The sequence below is a fragment of the Solanum verrucosum genome, unplaced genomic scaffold, assembly GCF_900185275.1.
Source record: "Solanum verrucosum unplaced genomic scaffold, falcon-dt-bn FXZP01000253.1, whole genome shotgun sequence".
NCBI lineage: Eukaryota > Viridiplantae > Streptophyta > Magnoliopsida > Solanales > Solanaceae > Solanum > Solanum verrucosum.
Genome location: NW_026019984.1, coordinates 4,886,346 through 4,907,464, shown reverse-complemented (window position 1 = coordinate 4,907,464; position 21,119 = coordinate 4,886,346). Strand labels below are relative to the sequence as shown.

Here is a 21,119-nt window from a genome sequence, read left to right as displayed (position 1 = left end):
GCATACGACTCTCCTCATTCTCATACTTACTGTAATACCCCGTATTTTACGTGTTCAAGTTCTACACATATGGAACTTGATTTAGCTTGGTGGTATAAGTAATGAACTTGATTTCCTAGATGAATGGTGACAATAAAGAAGCTATAAGGGTAACTCCCGTACATTGCAATATTGCACGATCGAGTGAACGTTAAATTATAGAAGTATTTAAATTCTGGATCGAAGGGCTATATGTAAGTCTAAAAGTTAAGGTGATCAAGTGTATATAAGTTTTGAGTTAAACTAAAGAGATTACGCTCGGAAAACGAATAAAAGAATTGAGGTGCTTGTTGGACTTTATAAAGCTAGTAGGTGTCACCTACTTGCTTAGCTCAAATAGGCTAGGTAGATGGGGAAGATTAGTTCATGCATTAGTGGGCTCACTTGAGGCCCAAATTAAATAAAAAGGAAAAGGGAATGGAGATGAGGCCTCACACCAATCCGTCCAAGTCCAACTACTTGAGCCCAATAAAGATTAAGGCCCAAATTAAGGGTATAATTTTGGCCCATGACTTAATATTAGAAAGGGGAAAGATTGTAGCCCAACATGAGTACATAAATGGCCCATTTTGCGTATATATAATTCCAAGCAGATGCATCACCTACTTGGACCACTTTGACAAATTAGTGGCTGATATTAAAACTTAAGAGGTGGGGAAAAATAAGACCTTTATAATCCCCAAGTTGCTGGCCATTTCCTCACTTTTAAGAATAGATAAAAAAAATTATATTCTCTCTAAGCTTCTTCTCTCTCTTTCAAAGCATAGCAGCAGCCACAAGTTTCCTAGGGTTCTTGGATAAACCCAAGCCCTTGCACGGGAAGCTCAAGTTATTGAAGAGTTTAAGTTAAAAGAAAACGAGTTATAAGAATTAAGGTAAAGTGACTGTCTTATCTTTGTCTTCCTTAAACACGAGTCTAAGTATGATATTTTAAGTATACTGTTGATAAAAACTCGTGGGATGATGATGGGAAACTATGGTTTCACGTCCTCTATTGTATGTTGGATTGCTAGGACTATTTTGGGACAGGTTGATGTGTAAACATATTGGGGACAACTTGGTTGATGTCTGGAAAGGGTGTAAATTGTTGATATTGAAATATAGTTGTGTAGTGTACAAATGCAATAAAAGAAGGCGGGGATTGAAAGAACACCCTTAGTTTGGTAATTACGAATTTGCTGCCCGAGCATTATTGTTGAGTGAGATTGGACTGCTAAGCATGTTTTGTAACTACTAATACTAGTTTATCACCTATTATATTGTAGATAAATATTTGAAAAGAAAGGAAGGTACTTCAAGGTAACTTACAAGGTGGTACAACAAGGTATGTAAGGCTTTTCGATTACCTACTAATTGACATGAAATCTAGACTCGCCCTCAACACATAGAGGTAGCCTACCAGCTCCAACACGACTTATGACCTTGTTCTCACTCTTTAACATGTCTGCACGTTCCAATATATGTTTATTGTCAAATCTATACATATATATTGAATACCATGCATGAGTTCTCCTTTTAACTAAATAAGATCCATATATTATTTCAGCTCCTATGCATTTCATTAATTGTGTAACTACTCTCTACGTTGTTGTTCCTGCATTACATGATTATTACACGTCACTTGTTGACTACATAGTCCCACAACTCAAAATGCTATGACCACCAAAAGAATCATCTTAAATGTTAATGGAAAGATATTAAATGAATCTGCTTATTGATGGGTAGTATCCCAGGGGTGGAAGAATCACCTAGCATGGGTTGATCCCAATATTACGGGTGGTATCCCAGGGGTTAAAGGAAAGCCTAGCATGGGTCGATCCCGATTTATATGTCTACCACTGATCAACTGGTCATTTGTATTATATGTTGTGCACAAAGTGTAAAGTAAAGAAAAGAATGTAAAGTACTTGATTCCATAATATGAGAAAAGGTGGTCTTGTATCCTTACATTGGTATGTGATTTCATTTGAGTTCTTATTTCACATACAATACTTTATGCCTTACATACTCAGTACATTCTCCCATACTGACGTCTCTCTCGGGGGACCTGCAATTCATGCTGCAGGTACAGGAGCTAGTAGATCTCCCCAGTAGGAGAACATGACATCCAATGGCTATTGGTGAGCTCCAGGTTGATTCGGGGATTTTCGGGTCTATAGCATGTATTTTGGTATTGTATAGTAGCTGAGTGTAAGGCGGGGCCTGTCCCGACCTTAACCCCATAATGTTTCATCATTTAGAGGTTTTGTAGACTATGTATAGTGAAGTGTGGTTGTGCCTCGTGTCTTAGACATCATGGTCCCAACGGCCAAGTCATGTGCACCTTCTTTCGGCTTGTTAATATTGTCTAATTTCATGAAAATATGTTATCCACTATGGCAGCACCTTTAAATGTTCATAGATAGAACATGATTATATGTTGGTCCTCCTGAGCCTTCTCGGCAACGGGTGACGGTTCGCCTTAATGGGATTTTGGGCGTGACACTTACTTTCTCAAAACTTAGCTCAAATCGATAGTTGATCTCACATGATTCACAATTAAACTTAAAGGCTCTCTTGAACTCTACTTTTAACTCTCTCTTGAATGTGAATTATGAATTCAAGAGTTATGGTTCATGATATGAAGGATCTCAATGATAGTGTAGACTCATGAATACATTCTCCTCACTCTCGTGCTCACTTACTTAAGTCTTGAAACAAGTTATTAGAAATTGTAGAAGACTCCTCAAAAAGACTCAAAGGGACTTTCTCAAAAATGTTCGAAAGAACTCTCAAAACTTGACTCTCAACTCTACCTTGAATTTGATTTATGAATTCAAGGTTGAGATTTGTGATAGGAAAGATTTCGTGATGTTTAGGAGTGTTTTTAAATAGTTAAACATGAGAAACGATTAAGAAATCACTGTCTGGAAGCAAGTCCGCAATGCGAAGATGCATTTTTAATATTTGGTTGCGAAATAACTTTTGAGGCAGAGGGGTCCGTGACCTCTCCGCGATGTGAATAAAATTTTATGAAATAGGGAGGCAGGTCCGCAATGCGGACTGGGTTGCCAGATTCGCCTGACTTTTTCCTTCTAAATTTTCTAACCCCAATTCTCCTAAACTCGATTCTTTTGCTCAACTTCTCTTTAGATTCAGATACCCAATACATGTACACAAAAATCTAATTAAACACAATTCTAAAATTGACACGATTTCCTTATGAACTCATCAATCTCATCTAAACTCAAGAACGAAAGCCAATTTCAAGAACACAATTTAAGAACACCAAACTTTCAACTTTCTAGAACGAATTTCGCTGAAATTAACATGATTGACATGTGGGTGAACAAGCCCAATACTATAGAAGCTTACATACCTCTTAGGGATCAAACCCATGGTGAAAATCCGCAACAACTCTCAAGAATCTCGACGAACGCCTTGATCCTTTCCTCTTTTCTCTTCTTGAACTCTCAACTAAAACCTTAGGCGTATATTAGGATTATAAAACTGAACCTAATCATATTAGACCCCTAAAACCTTACTTAAAATGAATTAAATCTGTTTGGGTAAAGAAAAGACCAAAATACCCCTTACTATTTTCGGGCAACTTTCCTTATTTGGACAACCTGACTTCAAAAGGGCATATCTCACTCATATGAACTCGAAACTTAGCAAACTCAGTGGCGTTGGAAAGATAATTCAACGACCTTTAATTTAGTACCTTGTAGCCCACCTAATACATTCTATACTAAAGGTTATGGTCATTTGATGTTAACCCATATCTTAGAAGAACTTAGAAATGACTTGAGTGAACTCTCTTTAGTCCTTCTTGGAACTCAAGGAGCTACATCTAGTGACCTTAATACTTAAGAAATTTTTAATTCCTTGGTAAAATCTCACTCACTATGAAGAACGGTTCGAGCCTTAGTTCGAAAATTTTCTGGGGTGTTACAGGTTCTATCCAAATATTTCAGTTTTAGCTTCCGCATTCAGTGTTTTCGGTCTTACTATGTTAATCTTAGTGTAATGCGATGAGGTTAGCTTGGAGTCACTTGTGGATCTAAGTACCGTGTCGCCTATAGGGGTAGTCTCGGGGCGTGAAAGATCATCAAAGAGAGTTAGTCGTTATGTAACGCCAAACGTTACTCTTTTATCATTAAATGTCAATTAAGTTCTCATTCAATGAGAGTTAAGAGGAGATATTCCCGAATTATCTAGTAAAAAATAAATCGCCTCTATAAGAAGTGACCTCTTCTTATTTTACTCTTTTAACTTCTATATTTTATATTATAACAAGCAAGCTCGTACTCCTTGCCATTTCTTGTGTAATCCAAGTTCTTCCGAGGTCATCTTCATCAAGATATCAGAGGAACCAAGTTGATCAGACTCTAATCATTCAATCTTACCAATATGTTTATTTTTCATTAATTTGTTTCTTATTTACAACATAATTTCCTATTCTTTATCAATCCATTCCGCGTGTCTTCTAAATTTCGCGTACAAATTCAACCATAATTTTTTTAGGGTAAACACTTTGACGTTCATCACGAGGCTAAGAAAAATGTGGTATTGTTTCAATTTTAATTAATCACACTCTCTATTAAAACTCTTTTGGGTTATAAGTGATAATGAGTTATTTTGGATATGGAATTTTGATTCAATGGACATAATGTCTAATTTTCCATATTTTAAAAATTCTTTTCCTCCTATATTTTATTCCATTTCACATAAATTTTTTTAACCAAGACTTTATTGGAAACAATCTTTCTACTTTCACAAGGCAGGAAAAAATAAAATTGTTCACACACCATCCTTTCGAGACCCCACTTATGAGATTAACTTCAAATATGTTACTTTTGTTGTTGTTAATATCTACCTTTAATTGATAAATTTATGTCCAACTAATTTTTCCATAATGAATTAATGTAATCACGACTCATTTTTGAATTCCCATAATCAAACACATTTGCAGTCAAAGAAATCATCATTATATGTAGAAAATAATCCAGTCAATAGTTGACTAATAAATCAAAATTAAAAAAAATACAATTAATCCCTCAATTAATATTAGTCATTTTTATCTCTATAAAAGAAGCCATCATCTAGTCATTTTTATCATACAGTCTAATTTCATTTGCTTCTTATTGCTTCATGATGGCTAATTTCCCCTTCTTTGTATTTGTTGGTATGTTAGTATTGACATATCTTCAAATAATAATAGGTATTTTCTCATCATCTCATTAGCATTTTTTTCATAAATATTTTATAAAATTATTATTATTGTTATTGTTATTTGTTTTTGAACTAGTGTAAGTCCATGACTTTTTACCCACATGTTTTATGAACGATTCAATCAGAATTTCGAGCACTTCTATTCTCTATCTTGTAATCCCCTCCCCATATTCTCTACTCCTGCTCCACTTTTTTAACCCCCCCCCCCCCCCCCCCCCCCCAAAGAATTGAAATTTACAAAAGAGGGAAAAAATGTCAAATCTCTAATTTTGTTATGTGACATGCAGATGAATTTAAGTTTTATATTAATTTTTTTTAAATAACTAGATTATTTAAAGTGTTATCACTTGTAATTCTCTTTAATTAAAATTTATCAATAACTAGGACAAAATGGTCATTTGCTTTTGGACAAGAAAACTTTATTGTTATTAGTATACACTCTACACCATCTTTTTGTAATTATCGAGGTAAATCAGTGTACAAACATCTTGTATTAGCAGGATCTGGTAAAGGACACGATGTGATATGAACAACCTATCATCTTGTAACCTATAAATCACTTATAGACAACTTTACTGTTATTTCAATGCAGATGCACAAGTTATTGGAGTATGCTATGGGATGAATGGGAACGACTTACCATCACCTATAGATGTTGTAGCTCTTTACAAAGCTAATAACATAACAAAAATGAGAACCTATGATCCAATTACTGAAACACTACCCGCTCTTAAGGGAAGTGAAATTGAAGTCATTCTTGATATTCCCAATAGCAAACTTCAATCCTTAGGAGATCCACAAGAGGCTGACAATTGGGTGACTACCAATGTTATGAGCTATGCCAAAGAAGTCAAAATTAGATATATAAATGTTGGAAATGAAATTTCCCCTGTAAATAATGGAACATCTCAATTTGTTCCCTTCCTTCTCCCTGCCTTGACAAACGTGCAACAATCGATAACCAAATCCGGTCTACAAGATCAAGTAAAGGTCTCAACGGCTATAGAAACCGGGCTATTGGCTAATACATATCCACCATCTCAATCAGCATTTCGCGAGGACACGATGAGTTTCATCAAACCAATTATTGAGTTCTTGAAACAGAACAACGCGCCTTTGCAAGCAAATATTTATCCTTATTTTGGTTATATTGGTGATCCTGAACATGTTCAACTCCCTTATGCACTATTCACACAAGAACAACCCGATCCATCGGGGTATCCTAATCTATTTGATGCTATGTTGGATTCAATTTACTATGCAATTGACAAAGCTATTGGTGAAAATAACGTTGAAATTGTTGTTTCTGAAAGTGGATGGCCATCTGACGGCGGTGTTGGAGCAAGTGTGGAAAATGCTGCTACTTATTATAAGAATTTGATGGATCATGCGAAGTCAACTAAAGGAACTATATACAGGCCAGGAAAAACTATAGAAACTTATTTATTTGCTATGTTTGATGAAAATTTGAAGATAGGTGCAGAGACTGAGAAACATTTTGGAGTGTTTCATCCTGATAAAACACAAAAGTATAATCTTAGTTTCTAGTTCTAGCTAGTAGAGTAGTACTAAAATTTGCTTTTGTATCAATAAAATTTACTTATTTTCAAGGATATAAAATCATTGTCTTTGTTGGATATAAATGTTAAGTCTAAGGTTTCACCTATTAATTTTGAAGATTACAAATCAACATAGTTTAATAGAAGAATATTTACTTTGGTATAGATTTATGTGATGAAGAAGAATTTGATGAATATCTAAATTACCATATGAAGAAAAGTATAGAGTTATTTCACAAGACTTTATTAAACAAAATGTACCCAAAGTTTAATAATAGATTAATTTATTTTTGAACCAAGTAAAGCATTTAGGAACTTAAGGAATAATAACGAATATATTTCAAGATTAGAAGAGCACTGCATCTATGAAGAAGAACAATGGCTAGAATATTCAAGGACCAACTATAAAAGAGAAGACATCATAACAATCAAGGACACATAGCCATACACACTTCGTTTGCCGTTTAGCCTTCAATTCACACTTCACAGTGACTTTGAGATTGAGTTTACAACTTCACATTATACAAAACATCAAAACCTAAAGTAAGAACCTTATTATTCAAGTAAGAACACTTGTTGTAACATCTCGCAAATTGAAATAAATAGGAAGAAGCCAATAATTGGAAATAGTCATTTTTGGAAAGAATGAAAAATCTGGAAAATTGTTGAAGTTAGGAAAAGTGAGTTTTTGGTCAACTTCAATCGGCCATAAATCCTAGATCAGGATGATTTATGTGTATTTGTATATATGGTTGGAAATCTCTTGGAATTATCTTTCTAACGCCGCTGAGTTTGCACGATTCCGAGTTCGTATGAGTGAGTTATCCCCTTTGGAAGTTGAGCTGTTGGAATAAGGAAAGTTCAATCCGAATTTTGAAGGGGTAGTTTGGTCTTTTCCTTACCCTTTTTATTTTAATTCATTTTTGGTAATTAATTAGGGGTATAAGCTGAATTAGATCAGTTTACACTTTTACCAAAAGAGTTAGGGTTTTGAGAGAAGAGAAAAGAAGAGGAGAAAGGAGAAGAACGTTCAAAATTCGTCAAGATCGTCGAGATTAGCTTGTGGATTCATCGGGCGTGATCCCTACAAGGTATGTGAGATCACATAACATTGGGTTAATTCTCCCACGCGCCAATCATGATTTATTTCAGCGAATTTAAGTTCTTGAAAGCTTAGAAATTGAGTTCTTGATGGGTTTGTTGAAGTTCCATTAAATTATTGTTTCGTTGAATTCGTTGAGGAGTTGATTGATCCGAATCTATAGTTTTAGGTTCGATTTTGAGTAGAATCTGATGTACTTTGAACATTTAATCAATTCTAAGTAATTGGTGAAAGAACCCATGGAGTTTAGAGGGTTTAGAGCTGGAAAACGAAGAAGAAATTTTGTCGGTCGAAATTTGGCACTGCCTCCACATCGCGGAGCCATTCCCCAGATCTGGGAATTTTCGTTTAGCGTCGTGGAGTGGCCACGGAGCGTTCTACCTCAAAATTCAATTTCGAAGCTAAAATTTAAAAGCTTCTCCGCATCGCGGACCCACCCTCAGATATCGATATTTGGTCTTTTCTCATGTTTAGCTATCAAAAATCATTCCTAAACATCATGAGATCTTTCCAATCACAAATCACAATCCTTGAATCCATAATTCAATTCAAGGACCAGTTAAGAGTCAAGTCAAGAGCAGTTAAGGTCAAAGTCAAGGGAAGTTCTTCAAAGTTTTCAAAAGTCTTTTATAAATGTTTTAACTTTGTATTAAGACTTAAAGTTCAAGTTGAGTAAAGAGTAAAGAGTGAAGTCCATTTCTTCAAAAGTATATAGGGACTATGTATTCCCAAAAGGTTTAAAATGTTTTCACATTTAAACAAAGAAAGGAAACCTCGATTTCCAAAGGGCCTCCAGGGTAGTTTTCAGAAAAGAGTAATCGCTTTCTAAATGAAGCAAGAGGGGAAACTTTGATTTCCAAGATAGCCTTTGAGCTAAGTTTTTGAGCACTAATCTCAAATCACAAAAGAAGTATGTTTTTAAACATAAAGAGCTAGTATCATAATTTGGGAGTAGTATTGAGCACCGATATGAGGGAGCGTTCAAAGAACCCACAACCCCCATAAACCATGTAGCCATCATGGGTAGAAAAGAGTCATACTTTTTAGATGCACCCTTAGTGCTTTTTAGCATAGACTAGTGGATCCACTTAGTAGTTCAGGTCCATACCCTTGGCAAGGTATAAGATGCCTTGGAAACGTGAGGTAACACACTGTATCATCACTATAACTCTTAAGTGATAGTTATCAGTTAGAGAAACTCTCACAACAATATTTTGTATTGTTATATACATCAGTTTATTTGTATTTTTACATACATCTCAGAGTTACATGTATCTTTGCATACACATAGAGTTGGCATCATGTTTTAAACCGTTTTTCTTTATATTGCACTTGTTTTAAAACTGTTTTATATTGAAATGAGTTCTTTTTGTTGAGTTGAGTTGAGCCAGGTAAGTTCTTCAGTTTCCTTTCAGTTTCTTTTCAAGCTTAAGTTGTGTTTAGCATTCCAACTCACATACTCGTACATTTAATGTACTGATGCCAGTTGGCCTGCATCGTCTTATGATGCAGACGCAGGTAACTAGGATTGGCATCCAGCACATCGTTGATCCAGTGAGCAGTTCATAGTCTGTTGGTGAGCCTTTTTGCATTCCGGAGGACTCCTTGTATTTCACTTTCAGTATTTCATTGTTAGGATGATTGGGGTCTTGTCTCAACATCCCTCTTTGTTTTAGAGGCTTCATAGACAGATAGTAGTTCAGTTATCCTTACATTTCATTTCATATGTTAAGACTTGAGTTGCCATTATGGCCAAGTTGAATGTTGACCTTTAAAACATTCCAAGTTATTTTACCAAGCTATTTGAGTAAGTTCATTTGATCATTGTAATAATGTTTAGAGTTTTCCGCTAAGTGAGTAAGCCAGGCCAAGGGTTCGCTTGAGGCCATCAATGGTCTTGGAGTGCCAACCACGTCCAGGGTGTAGGCTCGGGGAGTGACACTTGCATGGTCTTCTCTCGTAATCGCGTGAAGCATTTTCTGTGTGCATTGCAATCGCGTGAAGTCAAGTCGCGATCTCAATGGTTAACATAAGTGAGTTGACCTTTATAACTCAAAGCGGTCGCGAGCTTTTGGTCATCGCAATCGTGATGAGCCTTTTTTATACTTGGGCAAAATATTTTTTAAAAATTGGCTTTTGATTGAATTAAGGCAAGTGAACTTCTAAATTTTGTAAAACTTGTAGAATCTTGTATTTCCCTTCATTGTATGTGTTAGTGAGTAATGGGAATGAGGTGATTGGTTCAATTTCTCACTTGATTGATCTTAATGAATAAAAAGGGGGAATAAATGAAAAGGGCAACATGTTGATAGTTGTGCTTTTTGAATTTCCTTGTTGTGGACCCTAATTTGTTTATTAATGAAATGCTTTGATGACATTATTGTGGACTTGAATTTCTTGAGTTATTGTCTCTTCCTTATGATGTGGAATTGCTTATTTGCATTGATTTCTATGCACTGTAATGAGATATGTTATGGTTATCTCGCGGAGAAATGATTCTGACAAGTGATTTCATATAAAGTCGAAGTGAAATATTTCTAGCCAGTGATATTGTGCCGAAAGGAAATAGTATCTGCTAGTAATATTGTGCAGATGGGAAATTGTTCCGACAAGTGCTTGACTATTGTGATTTGATGGACTTGATACTTGAGATTGATCTACTTAATCCTTGTTATTGATCTACTTGATATTTGTAATTGATCTACTTGATAATTGTGATTGAGCTACTTGATACTTGTGATTGACATACTTGATACTTGTTGGTTGTTGAACTATGACAGTTAGACTGTGATTGTTAAGCCTTGTGAGTTGTGTATTGTAAAACTGTTAGGTTGAGCTGATTTTTATGCAGGTTTTAGTTGAGATGGTTCGGTTGAGATGAAAGAGTACTTGTATTCTAGCCTAGTTTTACTTTGTTTAATGGTTGCTTGTTGAGTACCGTGTTGTTTGGTACTCACCCTTTGCTTCTACTCTTGTGGAGGTTTCGAGCCCGACCGTGTGTGACCTTTCTCCTTCATCTATTTCTGAGGCTTTCTGAGGATACATTAAGAGGTAGTTGTTTGTCATCCCGACGGGTCCTCTTGTTACTTAAAAAAAAGTGTGCATAGCCTCACAAATTCAGTTAATATGGAATAGAGGGAGTACTCTAGCCTTTTTTTTCTTATATAAGAAGCCATCATATGGTCATTTTCCTACGGTCTAATTTTGTTATTTTAACTTTAAAACGGGCATTTAAAAATACTTTTTAATCTTATCCAAATATTTTAAAAGTACCTAAAAATAAGTCAATTCAAACGGTCTAAGGAAACTCTTATCTATTCCAAAATACTTAATGTATACTCATTAAACAATTACCTTTTAAATCTAAAGTAAAAAAAATAGAATTAATCCATCAATTTATTTCAAAACTATACTCCTCTATTCTATATTAAGTCAACTTTTGAAAAGAAAATTCATTGTAGAAAATAATTGAATTGTTCAAAGTTCAAGATGACTATTTGAATTTTTTCCATATTTTGCCTTTACATTTATAGAAGTTTTATATTTTCTAGGAGATAAATTATTCTACTTACAAAGTTATAGTTATGATTTCACAAAGGGCAGACAATAGTGAAAATTATGATTTAGTTTATGTCCTTAAATATTTTTTCTTAATATGGATTAGAGGGGGTACTCTAGTTTTTTTTTCCTATATAAAAAGCCATCATTTGGTCATTTTCCTGCCGTCTAATTTCATTTGGTTCTTGTTGCTTCATGATGGCTAACTTTTCCTTGTTTGTATTTGCTTGTGTGATGATTTCATACCTAGGAATAAAAGGTATTTTCTTCTTATTATTACTATTTAAAAGTTTTGAGAGAAAATGTTATCTTTTTAGTCTGTCTTTAAATTAAAGGTGTGAACAATATTTTTTATGAAATATATATATGAGTAGTTGGAGTCATGTATAAGAATGTTTATTGCTTAGAGTAATTTATCTTTCAAAGGATTTCAACTACTCCCTCTATCCTAATAAGTTGAAATTTTGAGAGCCAGCCAAATTTTGCTTGATCGAACATTCTATATTTGAATTCACGATCAAAGTTTAAATATTTTGAAATTTGACTTGTGCCACATAAATTGAGTCAGAGAGAGGGAGTAGTATTTATGGTATGTGATCCTACAATAACTCTCTTTTTTTGGCAATGCAGAGGTACAATGTGTTGGAGTGTGTTATGGGAGAAATGGAAACAACTTACCATTAGCTGAAGATGTTGTAAATCTTTATAAAGCTAATGGCATAACAAGCATGAGAGTGTATGATCCAATTCCTGAAACACTCAATGCTCTCAAGGATAGTAACATTCAAATCATGCTTTGCATTCCTAATGACAAACTTCAAGCCTTAACAGATCCAAAAGAAGCTTACAATTGGGTTGTTGCCAATGTTATAAATTATATCAAACAAGTCAGAATAAGATATATAAGTGTTGGAAATGAAATATCTCCTCTCATTGCTGGATCATCTCAATTTGTTCCCTTCCTTCTCCCAGCCATGGAAAATGTGCAACGAGTCATAACCTCGTTCAGACTAAACGATCGTGTAAAAATATCAACAGCTATAGAGACGGGGCTATTGGCGAATACATATCCACCATCTCAATCAACATTTCGCGGAGATGTGACTAGTTTCATCAAACCAATTATTGAGTTCTTGAAACAGAACAGCGCGCCTTTGCTAGCAAATATTTATCCGTATTTTGCTTATATTGGTGATCCTGATCATGTTTCACTCTCTTATGCAATATTTGCGCAACCAGAACCCGATTCATCAGGGTATACTAATCTGTTTGATGCTATGTTGGATTCAATTTACTATGCAATTGAGAAAGCTATTGGTGAAAATAAGGTTGAGATTGTTGTTTCTGAAAGTGGATGGCCATCTGAGGGTGGTTTTGGAGGAAGCATGGGTATTGCTACTATTTATTATAGGAATTTGATTGGTCATGCGAAGTCAAAAGCAGGAACTATACACAAGCCAGGAAAACCTATAGAAACTTATCTGTTTGCTATGTTTGATGAAAATGAGAAGCATTTTGGAGTGTTTTATCCTGATAAAACTCAAAAGTATAATCTTACTTTCTAGTTCTAGTAGACAGAGTTCAATGTGCTTTTTGTTGTATATAAATAAAACATGATGGAGTACTAATTTATGATTTTCCAAGGATTTTTTGGTTAAAATTATTGTCTAAATATGCCGACATATTGTTCCAAATATCTTTACAAGCTATATTTATACCTCGGGTAGCCTTAACATTTGTCTTCAATATATCCACTACACTTGCGCGTCAGAGAAGACATAGAGTGTTCCCATCCATTTTTTATCGCTTTTTCCACAACTTTTCTTATTGCAAACGCTTCAACAATCATAAAGCTCCCAACGAAGTGAATTGGCGATCCATGAGCACGAAGCAAAATACCCTTGCTATCCATAGCAACCAAACCAATACTTGCCTTTTTTTTATTCAACTTGTAACCCTGCATCAACAAATAAACAAATTCCCTTTTCGAGCACTACTAGTTGTTATTCATAATTCTCTTGTAAATTACCATTCGATGAATCTACAACCATTATTTCAACAAATCTATTGTACTCAAATAAAGCTTTTGTCACTAGACAGAACTAGTCGGTTAATTCATTAGAAAAACTTCAAGTATTCTTAGACTTCAATGATCAGTAGTATTGACAAGATCAATCAAGTTAATAAGGCTCATTTTTTAAAAGGAAATTTTCAAAAATGTACATCAGAACATAAAGTATTATACCACATATATAAAATTATACTATAATATTATACCAAAGATGTGTGATGTGCAAGTATTGCATCAGACTATACTATCTTTTGCCGAGAATCATACTGAACTTGATCTTAGTACAACCAACTCTTATCTCGGGATCATTCAACTCCATGTTTGGGTTAGAATTTAATTAGTTTAGATTTTAAAAAAAATCTTATAATAAGGGCATTACAAGACAATGGACATTAACAAACGAGGGTATTATGGATTCAATACACTATTATCACAGTATTATTGATTATTTTTTTCTAATGTAAGATTAATGTGATATAAGAGTTTGAACGAGGATTTATTTGTTATTGGTAGTATGCTTTTTGGTAAATGAGCTACCATATTGGGCGTAAATTTGGTAAGTAAAATTTTTAGGTGATAGGTCACTTTATTATGCACTTCGTTCAATTTCTTTGATATGAACCATGTGTATCGTATAATACATAATACTTACAAACAAATATCAAAAGATCAATTATAGTTAGTTTGACTACCCCTAACCACTAAGTGGATGAATATCGTTTTGTTGTTGTATACTAGGAAGAAGAAAGGATAACCAAAATAAACAACCAGAAAGGCAACTAGTAAAAGCAAAGATAGTATATGTGCGAAAATAAGGATATCATATTTAACCTAGCTATATTATTTAGTACTATTGCTATTATTATTTATATTATAGAACATAATTCAAATTATTGAGATATTAGTCATATGTTCCAATTATATTACATTAGATGTTACTACAAAAAATATTATATGCTAATATGAAGATATGAATAGTTTAATTCAAAGTTATATAATATCTCTAGTCTAAAAGAAATAGAAAATCATTCTCTCTTCTTCTTTTTTATAGTAAAACCTTTTTTTTTTCTCAAATTTTAATATTTTTTAAGAAAAAATAAAATCATAAACTGAAACTACTAAATTTCGGGACTCAATTTTCATTTAAAATTTGTTTTTAAAAATAAATTATAATAGTGAAAATACAAAAGCAATTTTTGTAGTTCTGCACCTGAGCCTTTTGGCATTTCGGTTAAAAATAGCTTATTTCATAAGCACATTCTTAAAATAACTTATTAGAAAAGTTCTTTTGAAAAAAAATTGTGTTTGACTAATTCATTTGAAAAGTGTTTTTGATAAGCAGATTGTGTTTGACTTATCATTTTTGAAAAGTGTTTTCGAAAGTCAAATTACAAAAATGACAAGTATCAATGCACTTTTGACATTAAGATTATTTATATAGAGAAGTTATTTTAGATATCTATTGTTAAAAAAATTAATTAATTTTTAATTTTTATTAAATTAATATGTACAAATTCAAATTTTCAATCAATATTATACATAGATAAATAAATAAAGACTAAAGATTGATACAATATTAACACAATAACTTAAATATTATTAAAAATATGAAGCAAAATAAATTTTAAAACTATTCTACAAATTCAATCACTACTTACGAAAATTTACCACAAAATAAATAATTATAAGGGATATATTGGTAAATATGTATTTATGTGAAGGATAGTTTGGTCTTGAAAAAAAATTGCTTCTGCTTTTGCTTTTTTTTAAATAAGTAGAAATTTTTAACTTTTTTCAAACAGTAGAAAAATTGCTCCTGCTTCCAACTAAAAGCAGCTTTACTAATAGGTCAAACACCTTAATTTTTCAAAAAATATTTTTTCTCAAAATAAGTGTTTTTGTCTCCCAACAACAATAACAAATAATCTTGTTTTAATGAATACTTATTATTTTTTTATTTCAATTTGTTAGTCTTACTTTAACTTGACACAGAGTTTATGAAAGAAAAAAAAAGACTTTTGAATCTTGTTTTCTTAAATTAAAGATATGTTAAATATACTAAAATATCCTTTAATCTTATGGTTTAAACATGTTATGTGGGAAAATGAAATTAAAGAATTGCAAAAAATAAGAAAAGAGAAATTCTTTTTATAAATGATTCAAAAAGAAAAATAAGACAAAAACAATTAAAACGGAAAGTATATAGAGCTATAAAAGACTGTTTTGAGTTCATTGGATTTTGCACCTAATGTATCATCTATTTAATGATTTGCACTTTATTCTATTCTTTTTAGGGAAAATTACGCGGATAAGCAAATATATATTAGTTAATTTGCTAACATGGCTATAGTTTGAATTAATTATGGCTCGCAGTTTAATTTTAGTTGTAATTACGTCATCTCTCTCCTCTCTCCCGCCTCTCACCTATTTTATACATATATAAATACAAATTATACATATAAGTATACAAATATATGACAGATATACAAATACAATTAGCCTCTCTCCACTCTCTGCCCTCTCTCTCTTGCCTCTCTTCTTCCTCTCCCAATCTCTCTTGCCTCTCTCCTCCCTTTCCCAATCTCGCTCGCCAGATATACAAATACATATGTATACCAGTTACATATATACAATTATCTAACAGATATACATCTATTGTTCGTCTCTCTCCACTCTCTTCCCTCTCTCGCTCACCTCTCTCCTCCATCTCTCAATCTCGCTCGCCTCTCTCCTCCCACTCCCAATTTCGTTCTGTAACACCTTGAACTTTGGTCCCTTTTTAAGTTTTGGGTCAACTTCAAATGACTATAACTTTTAGCACAAGATGAGTTAGGTGGCCCATGAGGTATCAAATCGAAGGTTGTTGAGTCCTCTTTCCAATGCCGCGAGTTTGCTAAATTCTGAGTTTGGATGAAAGAGATATGTCTGTTTGAGTACAGTCTGTCTAGTTAAGGAATTCATCCATTTTAAGGAGAGGTATTTTGGTCTTTTCCTTACCCCACTAGCCTAACACGTTTTCTTTTTACCCTTTTAGGAATCTGATTAGGATCAGTTTTAGTCATTCCAAAAGAACGTAGGGTTTTTAGAGAGAAGTTCAAGAGGAGAAAAAGAAGAACGTTTCAGGAAGTTCTACCAAGCTTTGAAGATTTTCTCCAAGAACTTAGTTCTTTCGAGGTATGTAAGCTCTCATAGTGTTGGGTTTGTTCAGCCTTACGCCAATCATGTGATTTCATCCATAAATTTGTTCTTGAGGTTGGTTGATTTGAATTCTTGAAGTTTTAGCTTCATTCTTTGACAATTGAATCTTGTTGAGTTCTTGAGGTGAGGGTCTTGCGAATGAGTGTTGTTATTGATGGATTTGAGTGGGTTTTCGATGAACTTTGTTGGGTTTATGAATCCAAACGAATTTGGAAGGATATCATTCCATTCTAGATGAGTTAGGACATGAAATTGAGCAAGAAAATTTGTCAAATTTCTGGGAAAGGGCTTAGGGTGGCGCACCACGTAGCTCCAAAACTACTGCCCAGTAGTTTGGGGCCTGACATGGCACGCCAATCAGTGCGCCCCAAACAATGTTCAATAATTTTAGGGTTGGCACCCAACGCCACTCAATGCGCCCCAAACACTGTTCAGTAGTTTTAGGGTTGGCCCCCCGCGCCACTTAGTGAGCCAGGGTCGCTAGGTCCCTTACCCTTCCGACCTTCTTTTCGTATGTGTTCCCTCGAAACGTACCTATGTTCTCTCCCTGAAAAATCATGCATATCTTAAAAACATTTCTTAATTTACATTTCAAACTAAAGTAAAGTTAAGAGGAAAGTTCAAGAAAGTCTTTTGAGTCATTTTGAGAAGTCTTTTGCGATCTTCTAAAACTTGTTTTAAGACTTGAGTGAATGTGTAAGAGGATGAGTAGACTTGAGTTTTATGTTTCAAAATGAGTATAAGGGAACTAAGTATTTCCAAGTGTAAACACTTTTACATTTAAAACCAAAGGAAACCTTGATTTCTAAACGAGTTCATGAAGAGTTTTTTAGCAGTATCTCTTTTAAGAAAGCGTTTTGAGTAATTATCTCAAAATAAGGAAGAGTTATATTTTAAAACATATGAGCATGAGTTATATATTATTGGGAGTAGTATTGAGCACTTATATGTGGATGAGTTCAGACAACTCAAAATCCTCATAAATCGTGTATGCCAACATAGGTAAAGGATCATACTTTTTAGATGATTTCTTATTGCTTTTAAGCAGTTTAGTGGATCCACTTAGTTGAGGATGTTATATACTCCGGCAAGGTATAGGACAGTTCTGGCAGTGTGGGCGAGACGTTGTATAATCACGTTGCTCATAGTGATGGTTGTCGGTTAGAGAATCTCCCAAATAAGAGTAAAGAGTTTATTATTATATTTTTATATACATTGAGTTATTATCTACTATTTTAAAAGCTTTATACATCTCGCATCTTTAATTGTTGCTTTCATGTTGAGTTAAGGTGAGTATGTTTTCCCTTTCTATCAGTTTGGTTATGTATCCGTATGTTTAGTTTCCCCTTACATACTCGTACATTCAATGTATTTATGTCACTTGGCCTACATCGTTTCATGATGCAGATACAGGTATTTAGGATCATCAACCGACGCTTCGTTGATCCCATCGCATTCCAGGTAGCTTTGGTGAACCTCATTACTTTCCAGAAGGCTTCACATTTAGATTTCAGTATATTAAGATGTCGTGGGTCTTGTCCCGATATCTATCTTGGAGGTATTTATTTTGGAGTCTTTCATCCTGATAAAACTCAAAAGTATAATCTTACTTTCTAGTTCTAGTAGAGTTGTTCAATTTGCTTTTTGTGTATAAATAAAACATGATGGAGTACTAGTTTATGGTTTTCCAAGGATTTGTTGGTTTAAATTATTATCTAGATATGCCAACATGTTCCAATTATCTTTACAAGCTATATTTATATCTAGGGTAGCCTTAACATATGTCTTTCAATATATCCACTACACTTTCGCGTCAGAGAAGACATAGAGTGTCCCCATTCATTTTGTATCGCTTTTTTCACAACTTTTCTTATTGCAAACGCTTCAACAAACATAAAGCTCCCAACGAAGTGAATTGGGGATCCATGAGCAAGAAGCAAAATACGCTTGTTATCCCTAGCAACCAAACCAATACTTACCTTCTTTGTAACCCTACATCAACAAATAAACAAAGTCCCTTTTCGGGCACCACTAGTTGATATTCATAATTCTCTTGTAAATTACCATTCGGTGAATCTACAACCATTATTTCAACAAATTAAATCCATTGTACTCAATAAAACTTTTGTCACTATGTCTAGTTGGTTAATTCATTACTAAAACTCCAATTATTCTTAGACTTCCATATATGCCACATCATCATTACCGTCAAGTTCAGAACACTAGCGAAATTAGAACATCTTTTTGTCATTCTAATCGTATCATTCCACCACAGAGAGAATCATGACACATAATCGGTTAATGTATTGACAAGATCAGTCGAGTTAATAAGGCTCATTTTTCAAATTATTTGAGAATCATGACACATAAAAAACGAGTGTTCTGTAGTCTCATGTTCTAACCCTCATCTCATACAAACACTATTCACATGTTTTATTCTTCTCCCAATAATATTGTTTATTAGTAATGTATTAAGCACGCACAACAACAACATATCCAGTGAAATCCCATCAAGGGGGGTCTGGGCCGGGAGGATAGAGTATACCCAAACCTTATCACTACCTCAGGGAGATAGAGAGGCTTTTTTCGAAAGATCATTACCTCAAGTGCATCAAATCCAAGTAAAAGAAAGGGAAAACAATGAAGAAGGCATAGAAGTTACTAAAAAATATGGTGTAAAGTCTACAAGAAAGAACAATAACAACAAAAAAGTGTGAAGATCGAAATAGAAAAAAAAAACATATAGCCAAAACTACTAGGGTGCAACTAATACTACAACAGGCACAAACAAGCCTAAACCTTTGCAAGACAAGACAACACTCTACCCCTACTAATCTGCTAACCTAATATGCGACCTTCATTCCTTCTTATCAAGAGTCTTGTCCTCGGTAATATGAAGTTGTGTCATGTTCTGCCTAATCACCAATACTATTTTCGCCTACCTCTACCCCTCCGTGTACCCCCAATATCCAGCCTATTGTACCCCCTTATTGGGGTGTTTGTTGGAAAACTATATACACAGCGGAAGCATACTAGAATCTTACGGCTTACATGAATAATAAATAATCAATATTGTTTATGCTAGACCACATAATCATGCTAGAACACATAAACATACTGAAATTTAATTAGATAAATACATCTTGAAGCATGAACAGATACCTTCAAGCGAATCCCCAAGTTAGACAGTCCTTCAAGTGAATCTACAAGATAGCCATGGTCTTCTACAGTGATCCCAAGTTCACATCTGAGCTCTCTCAATTTTTGGGTGGGCAAGTATCGAATAGAAAACTAATCAATCTAGGGCAAGAAGAATCCCTAATTATAGAGATTTCTTCACAGTCCAAAGAGGAGAACCAAACACACGTTACTTCTCTTTAACCAAAAAATACATGCTAGTTTTCTTTTTATAAGAAAACTAACGCCTCTCCTCTTTTCCCTTTAGAATTAGGATTTTGAGTTCTAGTTAAATATGGGCACTGGAGGGACCACAAAATTAATTACTGAGGCTTCCTATTATGGAAATATTTCCAAATAATTAATTTGAATTATTCTTACCATAATAAATTACAAATCATTCCACTAAAAATTCGTAATTGCACTCCTCTATTTATATTTCGTAATTCCCCATTAAACACTTATGTAATTCCCCATGTTAAGATTTCAGATACTAATCAATAAATTAAATTACTGACGAATTTAACTTAATGATTAATTTCCTTTAGAGCACTACTTAACTTATTTCATGTGTCGGATTCATAAATCCACTTGCAAGGTTTGACACGATGAAAACTTATAAGTTTCTCAAAAAGGCATATCAATCAATCTCTATAACGAGACATGGATTTCATCAACTAACTTATTATTTCACCAATATATATTATTATCATCCAACTTACCAGGCATATTGACCCATCTCAGAATCTCACCTTTTAATAAATCAAAACGATAATTAATATATACAGATCATAATAGTTATATCAGGATTAAGAATATAAGTACATTTAATAGTTTAGAGAATATGTTTTGTCAGTCAGTCTAAAACAACTATCTCTACTCGGTCCCGTTCAATACATACAAAATGCACTAGCACAAGAAGTTGGAACTATACCGTTCCCATAATCAAGGTAAATTACCTATAATCTTGTGCTACAATCGTACCGATGGCATGTCCAATTTCCATCCTAGATTGTGAACAAAAAACTTGATACTTATAAGAACCGATGATTTAATCCTATGTGTATAAACTAAAACTCTACACACTAAATCATCTACTATATAAGTAAATAGACACCATAAACGAATATATGATCTATTAAAATTGAGCAAATATTTATTCTATAATAAATATTATTTCTTAACACATGGTTAATAGTAT

At 33.7% G+C, this 21,119-nt stretch overlaps 2 protein-coding genes across 2 annotated transcripts; both read left to right on the top strand.

Moving 5' to 3' along the window:
- The first annotated feature begins 5,172 nt into the window (after positions 1 to 5,172).
- Positions 5,173 to 6,801, top strand: LOC125818272 (glucan endo-1,3-beta-glucosidase, acidic-like). The gene is made up of 2 exons (XM_049497817.1): positions 5,173 to 5,242; positions 5,846 to 6,801. The coding sequence occupies exons 1-2, from the start codon at positions 5,173 to 5,175 to the stop codon at positions 6,799 to 6,801; spliced, it is 1,026 nt and encodes a 341-aa protein (XP_049353774.1).
- A 4,866-nt stretch (positions 6,802 to 11,667) lies between these two features.
- Positions 11,668 to 13,037, top strand: LOC125818281 (glucan endo-1,3-beta-glucosidase, acidic-like). The gene is made up of 2 exons (XM_049497825.1): positions 11,668 to 11,731; positions 12,103 to 13,037. Exons 1-2 carry the CDS (start codon positions 11,668 to 11,670, stop codon positions 13,035 to 13,037), a joined length of 999 nt encoding a protein of 332 aa, XP_049353782.1.
- Positions 13,038 to 21,119: the final 8,082 nt, after the last annotated feature.